General features: G+C 41.4%; 1 protein-coding gene across 6 annotated transcripts in view; it reads left to right on the forward strand.

Moving 5' to 3' along the window:
- FAM124B (family with sequence similarity 124 member B) overlaps positions 1-16499 on the forward strand; it is a 38116-nt gene that overhangs the window by 15706 nt on the left and 5911 nt on the right. For 3 of the 6 annotated variants that reach the window (XM_039486831.1, XM_039486835.1, XM_039486832.1), the window contains exon 3: positions 9672-10414. In XM_039486831.1, coding sequence (XP_039342765.1) covers positions 9683-10414 — 732 coding nt within the window. In that variant the 5' untranslated portion in view covers positions 9672-9682. Of the gene's footprint in view, positions 1-1170; positions 1501-9145; positions 9231-9671; positions 10415-16499 lie in introns of those variants that run through there. The other 3 variants (XM_039486830.1, XM_039486833.1, XM_039486829.1) reach the window with 2 other exon arrangements.

A 16499-nucleotide genomic window follows, 5' to 3' on the forward strand; every position in this document is an offset into this window, starting at 1 on the left:
GGCACACAACTTTTAGCATTCAGTCAGGAAATCCTAACTTGCTGGTGCTTGAGAGTGCAGGATTTTCTGCAGAGTGCTCTGTGCATCTTTGGTTACAGCAGTTCCCTTGATGGCTCTCCATCATTCTTGTCTCTGGATTGTTTGGAAAGCAGACAGCAAGAAAGTAGTTCATTTGAAGGACTGCAGAGATTTCCTTCTTCACTTGATCCTTTCATGAAATTTTCACTTGGATATAGTTGTGGTTGACTTCAGCTGTGTAATCTGAGAGAGGCAAGTTTATGGCTATGACATCTGTAAAACCACACACGTCCCTTCCAGGGCTGTCTGAAAATGTCTAGTAGTGGGGAGACTGATTTATTCACTGTGTTCTTTGTTCCTTTACCCCTCTTCAATCTAGCTACTGTGTCTCATGCATTTAATAAAAATAGGAGCTGGCAGGGGTAGGAGGGCACAACAGCCTGGTTTAACAAAGTTGCTGAAGCTCACAAATCCAGTCCTCCAGAGTGTAGGTTTGAGGTCAACATCTTTCATCTCTCTCTTCAATGACTCACTCCTTTATTTATATAGAATTAGAGTTCGTTCTTGATGGGCCTGATACAATGATGTCAACAGACTCCCACTGACTACAGTGGGCTTTGGATCAGGCCCCAAAAGATCATTGTGAAATCTGAATCCACCAATCTCCCTCAGTCTGGAAAGTGGGTTCTCCTTTTCTTGTACTGATCGTCCATACAGAACCTATCCAGGCCATACAGGTGGAAATATTGGTCCCCCTGAAGTCAATGGAAACTTTGCCCATAGAGTTTTTATGTCAACGCATAGTCTCATTCCAGTCACCTTTCTGCCTCTTAAATTGCCTTTGCTGCTGGTGGTCTTTGTCCATTTTGGTGTTATCCAGTGTGATTGGCTGGGAGAGGAAATGCTTTGATTATTATGCAGGTTTTATAGTCTGAGAGACCAGAATCTGTATGTGCAACTCCCATTGACTTCCAGACAGATGCCCAACTTTGTGCAGAACTGGGAAACTTTTTTATGACTCAGTTTCTCCTCTCCTCTTGCATGGTTACCTGCTGGGTGTGAAGGGTTTATTTTGTTTCTTGAAATAAGACAAGCCATGCAGTGTTTGGGAGGAAATCATAAGAACTCCTCTTTTTTTTTTTGCTGATACAGACTAACACAGCTACCACTGAAACCTATCCATGAATCACTGGGTGACGGTAATGAATGCAAATCCTTAGACATGGAAACTGTTCCCAGAAGTACCACCCCCAGGGGAAATCCCATATCTTGGGTTTGCCCAGGTTCAAGAGGCCCAGCAAACAAAGAACTGAGAATTGTATAAAGTGATAAACCTGGTAAGGGGTCATTCTCACCTGATCCAAGAACTGAAATGACAGCGTGGCCAAGAGGGTTGAGATCCTGCCGAAGGGGTTTGAAGGACTTTGAAACTCACAAGGAACCATGTGGAAAGTGGGTGACACCTGGTAAAACAGGATGCATGTAAGCTGTTCATTGTTTTCAAGATGTGTTTTTTCCAGTAAGGCTGATGTTCTGAATAAATATTTTTGCTTTATGAAGGCTGGCTGGTCACTGACTAACCTTGTTGTTGTCCCTGGGAGCAAACATGATGGCAGATACTAAACTGAAATCAGACTTGCTAAGGTGATCACAGTGTTGCAGGAGGAAATAGCAGCTTTAAATTCCTGATCTGGAGGAAGAGGAATGCAGGATCGGACCCCAAGAAAGGTGATGGCTAGAGGCCTGAGGCCTGAATGGGGTGCCCTCAAGGAGATCATGAAGGGATTGGAGCTGCAATTACCTCAGGAGCGGTGACATGTTAACGAAGAGCAGGATGTAGCCCTCAGATGATCACTAGTCAAATCTGAAGGAGCCAGAAGCAGGAGATGTGAATGATGCCTCTTTAATTTAATTTTAAATGCTATTAATGTAAATATATGTATTAAATTTATTCCAACAGCATGAAATTATGGTAAGCTCCATGTTCTCCCAGTGCACAAATAACTCTCAGGACCACATTGTATTATCCTTTCCAACAGGTTTTAGTCTGAAAATGGTTCCTCTTGGCCTTGCCCGGACACCAAAATACTTAGGGGTTGTGCTAGGATAGACTCAAACAAACAAAAAAGAAAGTCTTTTCCTGCCGCTGCCCTGACCACATGGGATTCTGTGCTATCCTGTTCAATGAAAGGATAAAGGCACTAGAATCCTTTAATTTCAGAAAACCTGACCCGAAGTAGCACCTTCCGCCAATTTAAACTCCCTCTAGACTCAGATTCACTCCTGTATTTTGACTATAGTTAATCTGATTCATTTTCTTCTGAAATATATACATTAAGCTCATTTTATATATTGTATCAAAACTGCCTGGATCTTCATTTACTGAGCTGGAGCAAACAAAGGGAAAATAAAGGTTGTTTCCAATCACAGATTGTGAATGGGCTAGAGAGCACTAGTCACCGTAGCTTGTATTGTCTGAAATCAGTCCCTGTCAATCTCCTCCTGAGGAAACCCACATCAGCTCTGTCACTGTGGCTTTCTTGCCTTCAGATAAATAGCAACAGAGTATTTAAATAGGAGAATTGAACAGGAAATGTCCATATCTGCCCATAATTCTCTGGGTAGCACACTGCCAAGGGAGTGAACATTCCCCAAGCTGTATTTTAGAGTTAACAAAAAGCTGCCTATCATCTTAGCCAGCAAGGGAACGTTGTCTGGCTATAGATCTTGTGAGCCGTGAAACTCTATCTTGGCTGTTGATTGAGAATACTGTTTCTTAAGGAAAGAGTCTCAAGCTGCTGGGACTGTCTATGAGAGCTTGTCTTCAAAGACAGCCTTTTGCTAATTTTTGAATCTTCATTCCTGATGAAAGCTTGCAGAGGTGACTCAGAGTCAGCAGCCTAAGGCACAGCCTCCTCATTAGCTCCCTCAGGTAAGATAATCAGGGGGATGCTGAGGTTCACTTCATTCTCTTGTTGTCTGGTATGATCTCATTGTCTTATGAAATCAGACCCTTTTGCATCCTAGCATAGGTTTGCATTTTCTGGACCTCTTTGATCATTGTTAGTTTCCTTTTCTGCGTTGGCCAATTATGGATAAGAAACTGGAAACTACAAAAGAGAAGCCTGGGTTAATGCATTTAATATTCTAGGAATGAGGGTTGGGTTTTTTTTCGTTTTTTTCCTTTCTTCCAGTCATTATGGTTTTACTTTCCTGGAAAGTAGACATGAGCCTGAGACGCAAAGTTTGGATCCACAGCCAAACTCCTTTAAGTTCAGGCATGTTTAGATCTGAGCCTGACCACAATGAATAAATGGATTGGTCAGTGGCTGTTATGAAAATGCTTTGTGTTTAGTCATGGACCTTTTCCAATTAGTGGGTCCAAAAATCAAGTTAACCAGGACCCAGAAGGGTGGGGATGTGTCAAAAATCAGAATTCCAGGTCGACAGTGAGCATGGAGATGTATGCTCTTCACGTTTCTTCTTTCTTTACTGGAAAGTGCTGAAAACCTGGCATTTTGGAATGAATTTTACAGTAAAAAGGATGCAAGAAGTGTTGGTAAAATCACCTATGTTTTGCAATCATCGTTGTAGCGTATTGATTACACAAGGCCCTGTCCAGAAGTGCTTAGGCAATTCTTACTCAAGCTAACCTCTTTTATTGACTTCAGTGGTAGCTTTGCCTGTGCCCATGGGGGTTCTGAAAGGTATTGTGTTTAAGTTCAGAGCCATAGTTCCATTAGAGCTGAGAATTCATTGACTATCCTGTATCTAAGAGGGACTTTAAGAGAACATCTATGCTACAGCTGGGTATGAGCCTCCCAGCCCAGGCAGACAGACACACACTAGCTGTACTCTAACTAGTTTGCTAACAATAGCAATGTGGATGTTATGGCGGGGGCTAGCTGCCTGAGTACAAGTCTGCCCAGCCCACTGGCTCCATGTTCAGGTGGCAAGCCTGTGCAGCTGTCCACACTGCTATTTTTAGTGTGCTAGTTCGAGTATAGCTAGCGCATGTCTGTCAAGCTGGGCTGGGAGGCTGGGTCCCAGGCACAGTGTGTTCATACCCAAAAAACCCACTTTATCTGATTAAAATCACTTGCCGATTTCCACATTAGCACCTTATTTTGGATTTGTATAACCCGGCATGTATTGCTGCATCCTTTGCGATATCAGTACCTGATTTTCTTCTGCACTGAGTACTGAGAGAATATGATAGGAGCCATGAACACCAGATCAGAAGTGGAGCTGGAGTTTTTTGCAAACTTGTTCATTCATATATGTCTTTTTCCTTCATTTGCTCTCTGATGTATTAAGTACATTGTATAGCCCCTCTGGTATGAATATATAAAAGCACCAAACACCTGTAGGCCACTTTAGAGAAGCACTGTGCTTTTAGGGCCTAATCCTCTGAGGCAATGAACATCCTCAACCCCCCATTGACTTTAGTGGGAGTGGAGGGCTCTCAGCACCATACAGGGTCGGGCTCGTGCTATACATTCCATGTAAAAATGAAACACTAATTACTTCACAGTTAATTGCCTTTCATTTGAAGATCTCAAAGCACATCACAGGCATTAATGTGGCAAACCTCACAATGACCCTGTAGTGGGGGTAAGTGATGATATCCCCTGTTCTACAGATGTAGAAACTAAGGTTGCAAGAGCTTAAATAACTTTTCCAAGGTCACTGGCTCTGTGGATGAGGGGAAAGCAGTGAATCTGATATATCTTGACTTTAGCAAAGCTTTTGATACGGTCTCCCACAGTATTCTTGCCAGCAAGTTAAAAAGTATGGCTTGGATGAATGGACTATAAGGTGGATAGAAAACTGGCTAGATTGTCGGGCTCAATGGGTAGTGATCAATGGCTCGATGTTTAGTTAGCAGCCGGTATCAAGCAGAGTGCCCCAGGGGTCGGTTTTGTTCAACATTTTTATTAATGATCTAGATGATGGGATTAATTGCACCCTCAGCAAGTTTGCAGGTGACATTAAGCTAGGGGGAGAGGTAGATATGCTTGAGGGTAGGGGAAGGGTCCAGAGAGACCTAGACAAATTGGAGGATTGGGCCAAAAGAAATCTGATGAGGTTCAGCAAGGACAAGTGCAGAGTCCTGCACTTAGGAAGGAAGAAAAACATGCACCACTACAGGCTGGGGACCGATTGGCTAAGCAGCAGTTCTGCAGAGAAGGACTTTGGAATTGCAGTGGGCAAGAAGCTGGATATGAGTCAGCAGTGTGCCCTCATTGCCAAGAAGGTCAATGGCATATTAGTAGGCCCATTTCCAGCAGATCGAGGGAAGTGATTATTCCCCTCTATTTGGTGCTGGTGAGGCCTCACCTGGAGTATTGCATCCAGTTTTGGTCCCCCCACTACAGAAGGGATGTGGACAGAGTCCAGCAGAGGGCAACGAAAATGATTAGGGGGCTGGGGCACATGACTTATGAGGAGAGGCTGAGGGAACTGGGGTTATTTAGTCTGCAGAAGAGAAGAGTGAGGAGGGATTTGATAGCAGCCTTCATCTACCTGAAGGGGGGTTCCAAAGAGGATGGAACTAGGCTGTTCTCAGTGGTGGTAGATGACAAAACAAGAAACAATGGTCTCAAGTTGCAGTGGGGGAGAGCTAGGTTGGATATTAGGAAACACTATTTCACTAGGAGGAGGATGAAACACTGGAATAGGTTACCTAGGGAGGTGGTGGAATCTCCATCCTTAGAGGTTTTTAAGGCCTGGCTTGACAAAGCCCTGGCTGGTATGATTTAGTTGGTGTTGGTCCTGCTTTGAGCAGGGGTTTGGACTAGATGACCTCCTGAGGTCTCTTCCAACTCTAATATTCTATGATTCTATGTCACACAGGAAGTTGGTGGAAGAGTTGGGAATAGAATTGAGGTTTCCTGATTCTCTTTGTGATTTCCTTTGCCCCCTGTTGGAAAATGGATTTCTCTTTTCTTTGCTCCAATTGCATTTGTACACTAGTTTGTTATTGTAGGGTTGCTACCAAAGTGTTGTTGGGATTGATTTTCTTTTGTATAAAAGAAATGAAGCATTTGTTGTGAAAATAAAACCCAAAGGTAAAGAATTACACAAATGTGCTTGCAATTAATATAGCTTGCATATACATTTCTAAAGTACATGAATGGCCTGGTTATATATTGTATGGTTTCCCAGACAGTTCCTCTGGTGTGTGGATGGTCTATTCACATGATATTCCTTGAGTGGATTTACTGTTCACATGGGATTGAACTGCTACTTTTCTAATCTCTTACAGAAATCTTCCTTGGTATGTTCAGCTCTAAGTCTTTTCTCTGCACCTGAAAACCCTTGTAAAACTTGAATGGGTTAAAATTCCAGCTACTGCAGAATCCATGTCTGTGTAAGAGATAGAAGCACATCATGCTCAACAGCCTCGCGGCATTATCCTTGTGCTGATGCTGACCCTACTGAAGTCAATGGAAAGACTCTCACTGACTTCATTGGAAGTTTGATGAAGACCTAATGCCTATATATATTTTTTAATTTTAATAACTCCCCTGCCCCTCTCCCCTCACAAATGCTAGCTTGTAAAATTTCACTTTAAAATACTCTATCTCCTCCCTAAATATATTTTTACATCGATGGGATTTTTACTTAGCCAGGATGTCATAGTGATCTGAACAGAGGTGGAAAAGCTGTTTGTATTTGCAGAGGTATTGCAGTGAGCTTGATGTGACTCACCACGAGGAAACTAGGGCAAACCACTGCTCTCTGTTCACACCTATGAAAACTAAGGGCTTGCCAACAAACTAGTATATCAGCTCCTTCACTCCTGAGTGTACATGCTGTACTGGAGAAAGGGAAGGAGACGGCAATTACTTATAATCGAATTATTACTGCACTGATCTCTACTCTTTTTTTTTTCTCTCTCCAGTTTATGGGCTTACTGGGACATAGGAGGGGGACAGGTTTTTTCCAACCCTAAGCAGGAGGAATGTCCTGTGCTCCTTTTTCAGTGCTACTCGTGTATTCAGTATGTTGAAACTGAACACGATCATGCCACTTTCCCTTTGGTGGGCTTGCTAGCACCCTGGGGAAAACAGCATATTTAGAAGTAGCAGCAAAATGGTGATCCTGGGGAGAGCAAATGGGGACTAAGGAGGGAGAAAGATGCACACACAGACAAACACGGACACAATGGGAGTGAAGAGAGAGAGAGACGCACAATGAGAATGGAGGGGGATGGGGACCCACACACAGAGTGGGGATGGGATGGGGTGAAATGGAATGACTGCGTAGTCAGGGAGGTATCCAAAGTAGTGGCTGATGATTCAAGTGTTGGTTTTGGTAAAAGGGTGAATAAACACAAGGTCCTGAATATATTTTACGCTCTAATCAGCTACAGTGGGGTTTGTTTGTTTGTTTCCTGGCTTGTATCATCATCTTCATCATCATCTATATAATAGGTTTGATCATAAAACAACCACAATAATGGTTTTCTTTTACATATGAGCACAGTCGTGACCCGATCGCCTAGGATGCCCCCTCCAAGCTGCTTGGCTCAACTGCATCCTGCCTAAGAGCATGGTTATCATTTGCACTAGTATTACTGAAGGCCTAACCCTGAAGTTCCTCTCAGTCCTCCTCACTCAAGCAAACACCCCATTCATCTCAAACACAGAAGAAGTCAGCTGACTTTGCTTCTCCATTCGCTGGTATATGAGGTTACACATACAGTTAATCAAATATTCCCTTCCCTTTGGGCTGACAAAGGTGCCTTAGAAAAAATGTTATTCAGAATTCATTTACAGTGTTTTATCTGAAGCCTTAAACACTTACATTGCTTGAAGTGCTATAATTGGTTTCTATTCTCTTCATCTAATTCCTGTAATTGTCGCCAGGGTAGTTCTCTTCCCACCCCTCCCAGCATTTCACTGCAATTACTGTCAAGTAGCCAGGGCTGTAAAACAAACATATTTTTGTATAAACCTTCCCCAGATCTTATCTATATCTAATTTACAATTCTGTATTTTATATTGGGATTATCACCATGGTCAAAACTTAGATTAATTAAAATAACACTGATTCTCTCTCTCTCTCTCTATATATATATATGTTTATAAAATATACATTTTTAAAGTCAATACAAAAGTGGTCTTTTATAGTGAGACACATAAGGCCACAACATTCAGATATGGAACCTTCCAAACTTTGAGGTTGTTCACACCTGGTGTTTCGGTTCAGTCCATAACATTTGGACTAAAATACAAACTTTAATGAACAAGGCTGCTGTCTGCACTGCTGGATCAAAGTTTGGATAACACAATCTCTTCAAAAACAGAGGGTTTTATTAATGCCCAGGTTTGGAAACACTGTCATTTTGTGCACCCTACTTATTTGGAAAGAGGAAATGCAAAGAGAGCTGTGGTTCCTAAACACATGTAGTCAGGTACATCACCAGAAATTATAACCCTTGACCTAAATACATGCAGAAGTAAAGAAAGTTCAGTCTGAAGAATTGAGGTTAACTTGCTCTGTGTAAATTGCTTCTGAACTGGCAACATGATGGACAACCAAGGAACAGTATTGTTTAGGGCTCCTAGAGAAAAGCTGGAAGGAGTAAAGTTTTCAGCATTCTTTGTGTAGTTGGGTAGAAACTATATTCATCTGTAAAGGCAAAACAATGGTTATGATCTGCTTACGTGCACGAATAACAAAAATGTACCAGCCTATCCAAATACAGCATAGCAATAGTAATGCACCCAAAAGGACGGGGGAAACCCGGCACTGGGATTACTTTGGAATAAATGTAATAAACAGGGCACTGTAATATTTCTATTAGAACTGAGGGGCAGCCTGCTCTCTATGCTGTGTAAAATGACACAATGGGAAAACTAGCATTTAAGGCATCTCCCTAAACTCTTATCTTTCCTTAGATTGATTCACATCTGCACTAATTGTTATCTGTGCAGTTCACATTTGTTTTTCTTTTGTTAGCCTGTTTCCCTTTCTTGTTTTAAAGAATAGTTTATCTGCACACCCTGGAAGGGTGTTACTCATAAAGATCACAAGCTTTTAGATCAAGCAAAAACATTGGCACGTTGACTAAAAAAACAAAGCATGCTGAGGCTTTAACACACAAGTGCTGCATTGCATTTGCAATGAGGTGGTAACTGTCTCTTGTTGTGCGTTGCCAGGGTTCTGCTAGATCTCAGAGTTTGCATTTCCATGGTCAACTGGCAAGTATATTTTTAAAGTAATCTATGCATTTGAGAATAACTGCGCTAGTATTTCAGTGTTCTTAATCCCCACTGTATTTCACTATGAAGGACAAAAATGTTAGGGCTTGGGTTTTTTGTTTTTGAGGGGGAATGTCAGATGGTTTCTATTTGTATTAGTTGGTGGTTAAAGGACTGGGAGTCAGGGACTGAGAGATTTATTCCCAGCTCTGTCACTGTTCCTCTGTATGACCTTGAGCAAATCACTTAACCTCTCTGTGCTTCATCTTTTATCCGTAAAATATGGATAGAGGTACAAGTCTTTACTTCACAGGGATGTGTGAGGCATGTAAAGCATGCTGAGATCTTCAGATGGGAAGCAAAAGAGAAACCCAAAGTATAATTGTTCATGATTTTCAGTGTATTCAGAAACACTCATCTGTCTTTATTTTTATTCTCAAGGTGATTTTACAATGGATGGAAGAGCAGACTCGTTGGTGATGACTGTGCATCTTCTTGCCACCTCTGGACATTCATTACTCTTGCAGCAAACTCTTGATCGGCTTCTGGGGTGGATCTGTCTGGATGTTCGCCTCTTCCTTGTATCCGAACGTGTTACTCCAGTGAAGTATTATGAGAAATATCACCGGAAAAGCTCTGGATTTCCTGGGATGTCCATTCTCCTTTTCCTGCATGAGGACTTTGGGGAAGAACGGATTTTTCAGGTCCATGATTTTTTCCAGCACCCTCCATGGCAGGATCACCACATGCAACATGCTAATAGGAAACTGTACCCTTTTGCACCTGCTGGCCAGGAATTTTATGGTCTGGATGAGCATATGCCTGTATGGGGTGTACGACAAGTTCATTATGGCACTGAAATTCTGCGCGTGACTCTCTACTGTAGCTTTGATAACTATGATGATGCAGTCAGACTTTACGAGATGATCCTACAGAAAGAAGCAATTATGCAGAAGAGTAACTTCTGTGTCTTTGTGCTATATGCAACACAAACTGTTGCTGTTCAGCTCTGCTTGAAGCAGCTGCCCCCTGGGGTCTCTGTTGAACTGAAAGAATCTTCTGTGTTGCAATTCAAGGTGCATGAAATTGGGCAGCTGGTACCTCTTCTGCCTAATCCATGTGTTCCTATCAGTAGCACCCGATGGCAAACTCAGGACTACGAAGGAAACAAAATCTTGCTTCAGGTATTGGGTTTTTTATATGTGCTGTCTTTAATTCAGTAGGTGACTTGCCAGCTAGGAAGAACACAGGGTCTGATTGGAAGATAGTTATTTATTTATTACTATTTATTTCTTCCTTTGAATTTATAAAATATTTATAGCTGTCTATCCCATACTCTGGGTGATTTCTCCATTAATAAAACCACCCAAAGTAACATAAAAAGATTGCCAGATATTTTTATATCATCTCCCCCTGGGCTGATATGACATTGTGCAGTTAGACCTGATAAATGATAACCTGAAATGCAAGTACGGTACTTTGTAGGCTGGTCTGTAGATGGTTTAACCCTCAGATGAAATTACTGTAAGTGCTTGAATTATTTCTTTATGATAAGAGTTTAGAGTGGAAATGTTTTCGGAAGCTGGTTTCTAGCTGTGCTGTTGGGTGCCACCCAAGCAAGGGTATGTTTGGGTGTATGGTATCTGTCAATTTTTGTGAAAGTTTAGTAGTTAAACTGAGCAGTGAAACTGTACTGCCTAGGCTGGAGTGAATAAATCATAGTGAATAAAGGCTTGTTTCCATGGGTAGGTTTTTTCACGTTAACTTTGTTTTTTTGGCTTAAACTGACTTGTGTTCACATGGCACAATTCTTTTTAGAATAATCTTGTGTCCTTTTTGCAAATTAGATAATCCATTTTGAAAGTGGATTTAGTCCATTTCAGGATGAATTATTCTGGAAAATGGTTCAAGTGGACCTGTCTGTATTTTGGATGAACTTTTCCACCTCTGGCAGTCCTCCTACTGCTATCCCACACTGCATTGCTTTACATCTGATTTGACCTGTCTGCCTACTTATGTGCAATCTACTAGTCTGGAAGTTGGGAATTTGCATTCACTTCCCCCTCGATATTTCCCAGGAAATCCACTTCAAACGTATTGTCCCAAAAGTCCATTCTTGTTTGGCACGTTGTTCAATATAGTTCTGTAATCATTCGGGCCTTGCATTACATCTCCTCGCTAGAGGTTACATGCGATCCCAGCCCACAATAACACAAACTTTGCATTTAGTACAATGGACCCTAAGGACCGTTAATTCAGTAAGGTTTCTTCAAGGCTATGGCAGGTTATCATGCATATCAGCTATTGTGCATATCTGTCGCAGGTAGCATCCCCATTGTACGGCTGGGGAAATGGAGGCAGAAAGATTAAAATCTTGATGTGTCTGAGGGCCTTGTGACAAGCTGGAGATAAGCATTATACACCTAGATGGAAGCACCCAGCACTTAGTGTTATTGGGCAGTAAATGACTCACCCAGAGCTAGAAATGAAAAAAATGAATTCAGTGGCTCTGATTCTCCACTCACTTTAAACCAGTTTAACTCCCTTGACTGTAATAAACTAACTCCTGATTAGCACCAGTGTGAGGGAAAGAATCAGGCCGAATAGCTTTTAGACCGTAAGCTATTTGAGGCTGGAACTGTCATTTACTATATGGATGTATTGTATAGCACCTAACACAACGGGGCCTTGATCTGTAGGCTCTTAGTAATGATTACTGCATTACAGCAATGCCAAGAGTTACTCTTAAAATGGCTTCATCTTCAAATGGTGGACAGGAGTAAGAGCTATCAGAGCAGGCCCAGTATTTGTAACATGCTTTTGAATCAATCTACCTGAAAATTTTAGAAATATCTATTTTGGGGTTGAAAAATTTGCACAAAAATGTTTGTTTTCCAGCTAGTTTATAGATTTAATAGATTTTTTTCTTTTTGAAAATTCAAAATTTCAATGAAAACATTTCAACTAACTGTATCGCTTAATAATTATTCCTTTGGATCTAAATTACTCAGCATTTTCCATTTAAGCATTTTCCATTTAAACATTTTTATGTCCTAGTATTTTAATTCATTTCCCCATACTTCTGTGTACAGTATAGTTTGGATTATTTCAATAATTTGTAGCAATCCTGTGTAGTTTTTAATTTTTCTCTGATTCTTTGGCAGAGTGATTTTGCCTTCGTTTTTATTTTTTCTCTTTCTATTCCTTCTAGAGATTATTTGGTACAATTCCTGATAATCCATCTGCATGGCTAATTTCTTCACTGATCTCTCATTGTTAATCCTCAATGCAGTTTTTGCTTTAATGTGTTTGTACTTTTCATCCTGTCTCTCTGCAAACTAGGTGGCTACCCACCTGATGTAGGCAAGGGCTTCACTTTGACAGATGCATTTGAATTCCCTGGCAGGAGAGGGTTAGGATTTGTTTTTTAGCTGTGACTCATCCTCCTCCTGTCAAGGGAACTAGGAGCCAGTCTGAACTTGGGGTTTGTGTTTTGTTTTGTTGCTTCAAGCAGCACATTGATATGCTGATAGTTTGGCATGAAGAGCCTGATCGTGTGATCCAGGGACTCTCATATCCCACTAGAGGTAATGGCAGTCGAGAGCTCTCGGCACCTCCCAGGATTGCATCCTTCATGCTGAAGAAACCACAGCATCCCTGGTTTGTCAGTTAGGTAGGATTTGTTCCTTTTCTTAAGTCACAAAGGTTCCATATGATCCCTTGCTAACGGTTAGTTAGGGCATCTCCATATTGAATGACTTTTTGGAAACCAATTTAATATTATTTAATAGTTTGTCTCTGTTAAGGGATCACCTTCCTTCTTTTCAGTCTGTCCTCCCCATTGCAGAACAAATCTTGGATGGCGGTTGATCAATTAAAAGTATAAAATGTCCTTGGCTTATCACACTTATTAGTCAGTCTGTCTATTCTTCAGAGAATCATAGGTGAGCATTTTTCCATTACGGCAGGAGTCAACAGGTGGTGCTGTTGCACATAACCTTCCAAGTTCTTTTGTGTTATGACTAGTCTTACATGGCGACACAGTTGCAGCAAAGTGTGAATGTAAAGTGCTGCACTAGCTTGCCTTGCACTAAGTGGACCCTGCTACCATGCACTAAAAGGTCTGTAGTGCATTTTGACACGAACAGCAGTATGAGGAAGCACACTACAGAATGTTTAGAACATGGTAGCATGGTCCACATGGCAACTTAGTATGTCAGGCTAATATACAGTACATTCACACCCTGGGTTGCCACACATTAAGTTGCTGTGTAGACAGGCCCTAAGTGTTTGAGCAAATGTTCAGTCTTAGAAGGACATTGCTATGTGTTCTTAGTGACTTAGATTCTGTGTATAGGCAGTCTAAGGAGAGAGAGCTGTGTGAGCAGCAGGAAAGTTTGCTCACTGCCTTGGTCTCCAGTTAGAGTCAGTTCTTGAGGCAGAATTGTTCTCTGGGCATTAGTGTTGAGTTGAGATGCCTGAAAGAAGGGATTGCCCTGCATGCTGTTTGTGATTCTCTGTTCCAGGACTGGCATATGTGTGTAAATAAAACAAGTTACACTTAGAATACACCCAGACTCTGTCACTGTTTTCTTCACCACTGGGAAGCCAGCTTGCAATGCCTCAAACATCTGCTACCACTTGGCAGAGGGGCAACTCTGGCATCAGACTGAGACATGGGTAATGTAATGTAATGTAAGAGGGGGCAACCCTATTCAGATAAAGATTCTTGGTTATCAAAATACATTTGGTGACTTAAGGCCTGAACCTGAAAATCCTAACTCACATGACTTGTGGCTTACTTGAGTGAGTAGTTATATTATTTCTGTTGACTTTACGCCTTACTAAGAACTACTTCAAAGACTCAGAGTTTGCAGGCTCTAACCCATAACAAATTACCATTCTCCTTCTGATTCTCCTGGGGGTATTTTCCTCCAGCAAATAAATGATGCAAATTGGAGTCCATTATTATGCTTATATGTGGGTTATTTATTATGGGATAGATAATATAATTGATAAGAGACCTGATATTTCACATGCTCATCCATCCTCAGTGTTCTCAGTGTCTTCCTTTAGTTATCTTTAGTTACTGTATTATTCCATTCTTTGCCCTTTCCTGAAGGGTTTATAGGTGATTCCTAATGCTCATACTTTGTTGATATAATCATAGAAATTTAGGGCTGGAAGGGACCTCAAGAGGTCATCTGGTCCATACCCCCATGCTGAAGCAGGACCAAGCATACCTAGGCCATCCCTGACAGGTGCTTGGAGGTTTTTAAGACAAGATTAGACAATTATAGGGATTCCACAACCTTCATTGGTTACCTATTCCAGTACTTAACTATTTTTATCATTAGAAAGTTTTCCCTAATATCTAATCTAAATCTCTCTTGCTAAAGACTGTCAGCTACTTCTTGTCCTACCTTCAGTGGACATGGAGAACGATTGATTGCCATCCTCTTTATAAAACACCTTGACACATTTGAAGACTGTTATCAAGTCCCCCACAGCCGCCTTTTCTCAACACTAAACGTACCCAGTATTTTTAACCTTTCCACACAGATCAGGTTTTCTAAACCTTTTATCTTTTTAGTTGCTCTTCTCTGGGTTCTCTCCAGTTTGTCCACATCTTCCCTGAAGTGTGGTGCCCAGAACTGGACACAGTACTCCAGCTGAGGCCTCACTAGTCCCATGCAGAATGGGACAATTACCTCCCGTATCTTCCATATGACTCTTTTATTATAATACACCCTAAAATGATAGTGGCCTTTTCTGCACCGGCATCACACTGTTGGTTTGTATTCAATGTGTGATCCATTATAACTCCCAGTAGTACTGCAGTACAACTGTCTAGCCGGTCATTTTCTGTTATGTAGTTGTGCATTTGATTTTTAGCTTCCCAAGTGTAGTACTTTGCATCTGCCTTTATTGAATTTCATCTTAAGAACGTAAGACGATGCCATACTGGGTCAGACCACTGGTTGGTCTAGCCCAGTATCCTGTCTCTAACAATGGCTAGTGCCAGAGCTTCAGGGGGAGTGTACAGAACAGGGCAGTTGGAGAAATCTACCCCTGCTTTCTCCTCCTGTCTTCTGGCAGTCAGTGGTTTAGGACTGTCCCAAGAGTGGGCTTGCATCCCTGACCATCTTGGCTAGAAGCCATTGATGGTCCTGTCATCCATGAACTTATCCAGTTATTTTTTGAACCCAGTTATATTTATGGCCATCACAATGTCCCCTGGCAATGGGTTCCACAGGTTAATTGTGTGTGGTGTGAAAAAGTTACTTCCTCTTCTTTGTATTAAATCTGTTGCCTATTAATTTTTTTTACTTTGTGGGAAAAGATAACACTTCTTTAGTCACTTTTCCCACATCATTTATGATTTTTAGACCTCTATCTTATCCCCCCCTTACTTGTCAATTTTTTTTTAAGCTGAGCAGCCTTAATCATTTTAGTCTTTCCTCTCATGGAAGCCATTCCATACCCTTTATCACCTCTGTCACTCTTCTCTGAACCTTTTCCAGTTCCGCTATAACCTTTTTGAGATGGGGGGTGGGGGAGACCAGAACTGTGGGTGCACCATGGATTTACATAGCAATTATGATATTTACTGTCTTACAGTCCATGGTTTGGGCATCTTCTCCACATTTGCATATCATGCTATTCATTTATGTAGTAGGAAATTGTGATGCCTGTGTGAGGTTCTGAGGCATTTCACTGTGATCCTTCTCTTACGTGGCCTGGCAAAGCCAGGTAGCTGGTCTGTACGATCCATAATGAAATCTTGATTCTTGACCTTGCTATTTTCCCACAGCATCTGCCAGTTGTTTTTGTTTGGTGATGGTTCCAAGGTTTTGAGAGCTTTGGCCATTAACCAGAAAGGATTTCAGGATTTAAGGCATCATTTTGGGGGCTTATGGAGGTCTTCACAGAAAAGTTAGTCTGGATTTATTATCCCACAGTTGGATTCTCATATTAGCAAACCGCTGATAAGTACCCTGAGTGTGGTTTTTTAACTAGTTGTGCACCCACCTTATAGTAATTTAATCTAGGCTACGTTTGCTTATGAGAATATTATGTGGGATTGTATCAAAAGCCTTATTGTATCACATCTACAGCTCTTCCTTGCTCCAGTAGTCCAGTAACCCTGTCAAAGAAGGAAATTAGGTTGGCTTGGCGTGATTTGTTCTTGAAAAATCCATGTTGGCTATTACTTATCACACTATTATTCTGTTGGTGCTTACAAATTGATTGTTTAAAAAATTGTTC

The sequence above is a fragment of the Mauremys reevesii genome, linkage group 9 (assembly GCF_016161935.1).
Source record: "Mauremys reevesii isolate NIE-2019 linkage group 9, ASM1616193v1, whole genome shotgun sequence".
Classification (NCBI taxonomy): domain Eukaryota; kingdom Metazoa; phylum Chordata; order Testudines; family Geoemydidae; genus Mauremys; species Mauremys reevesii.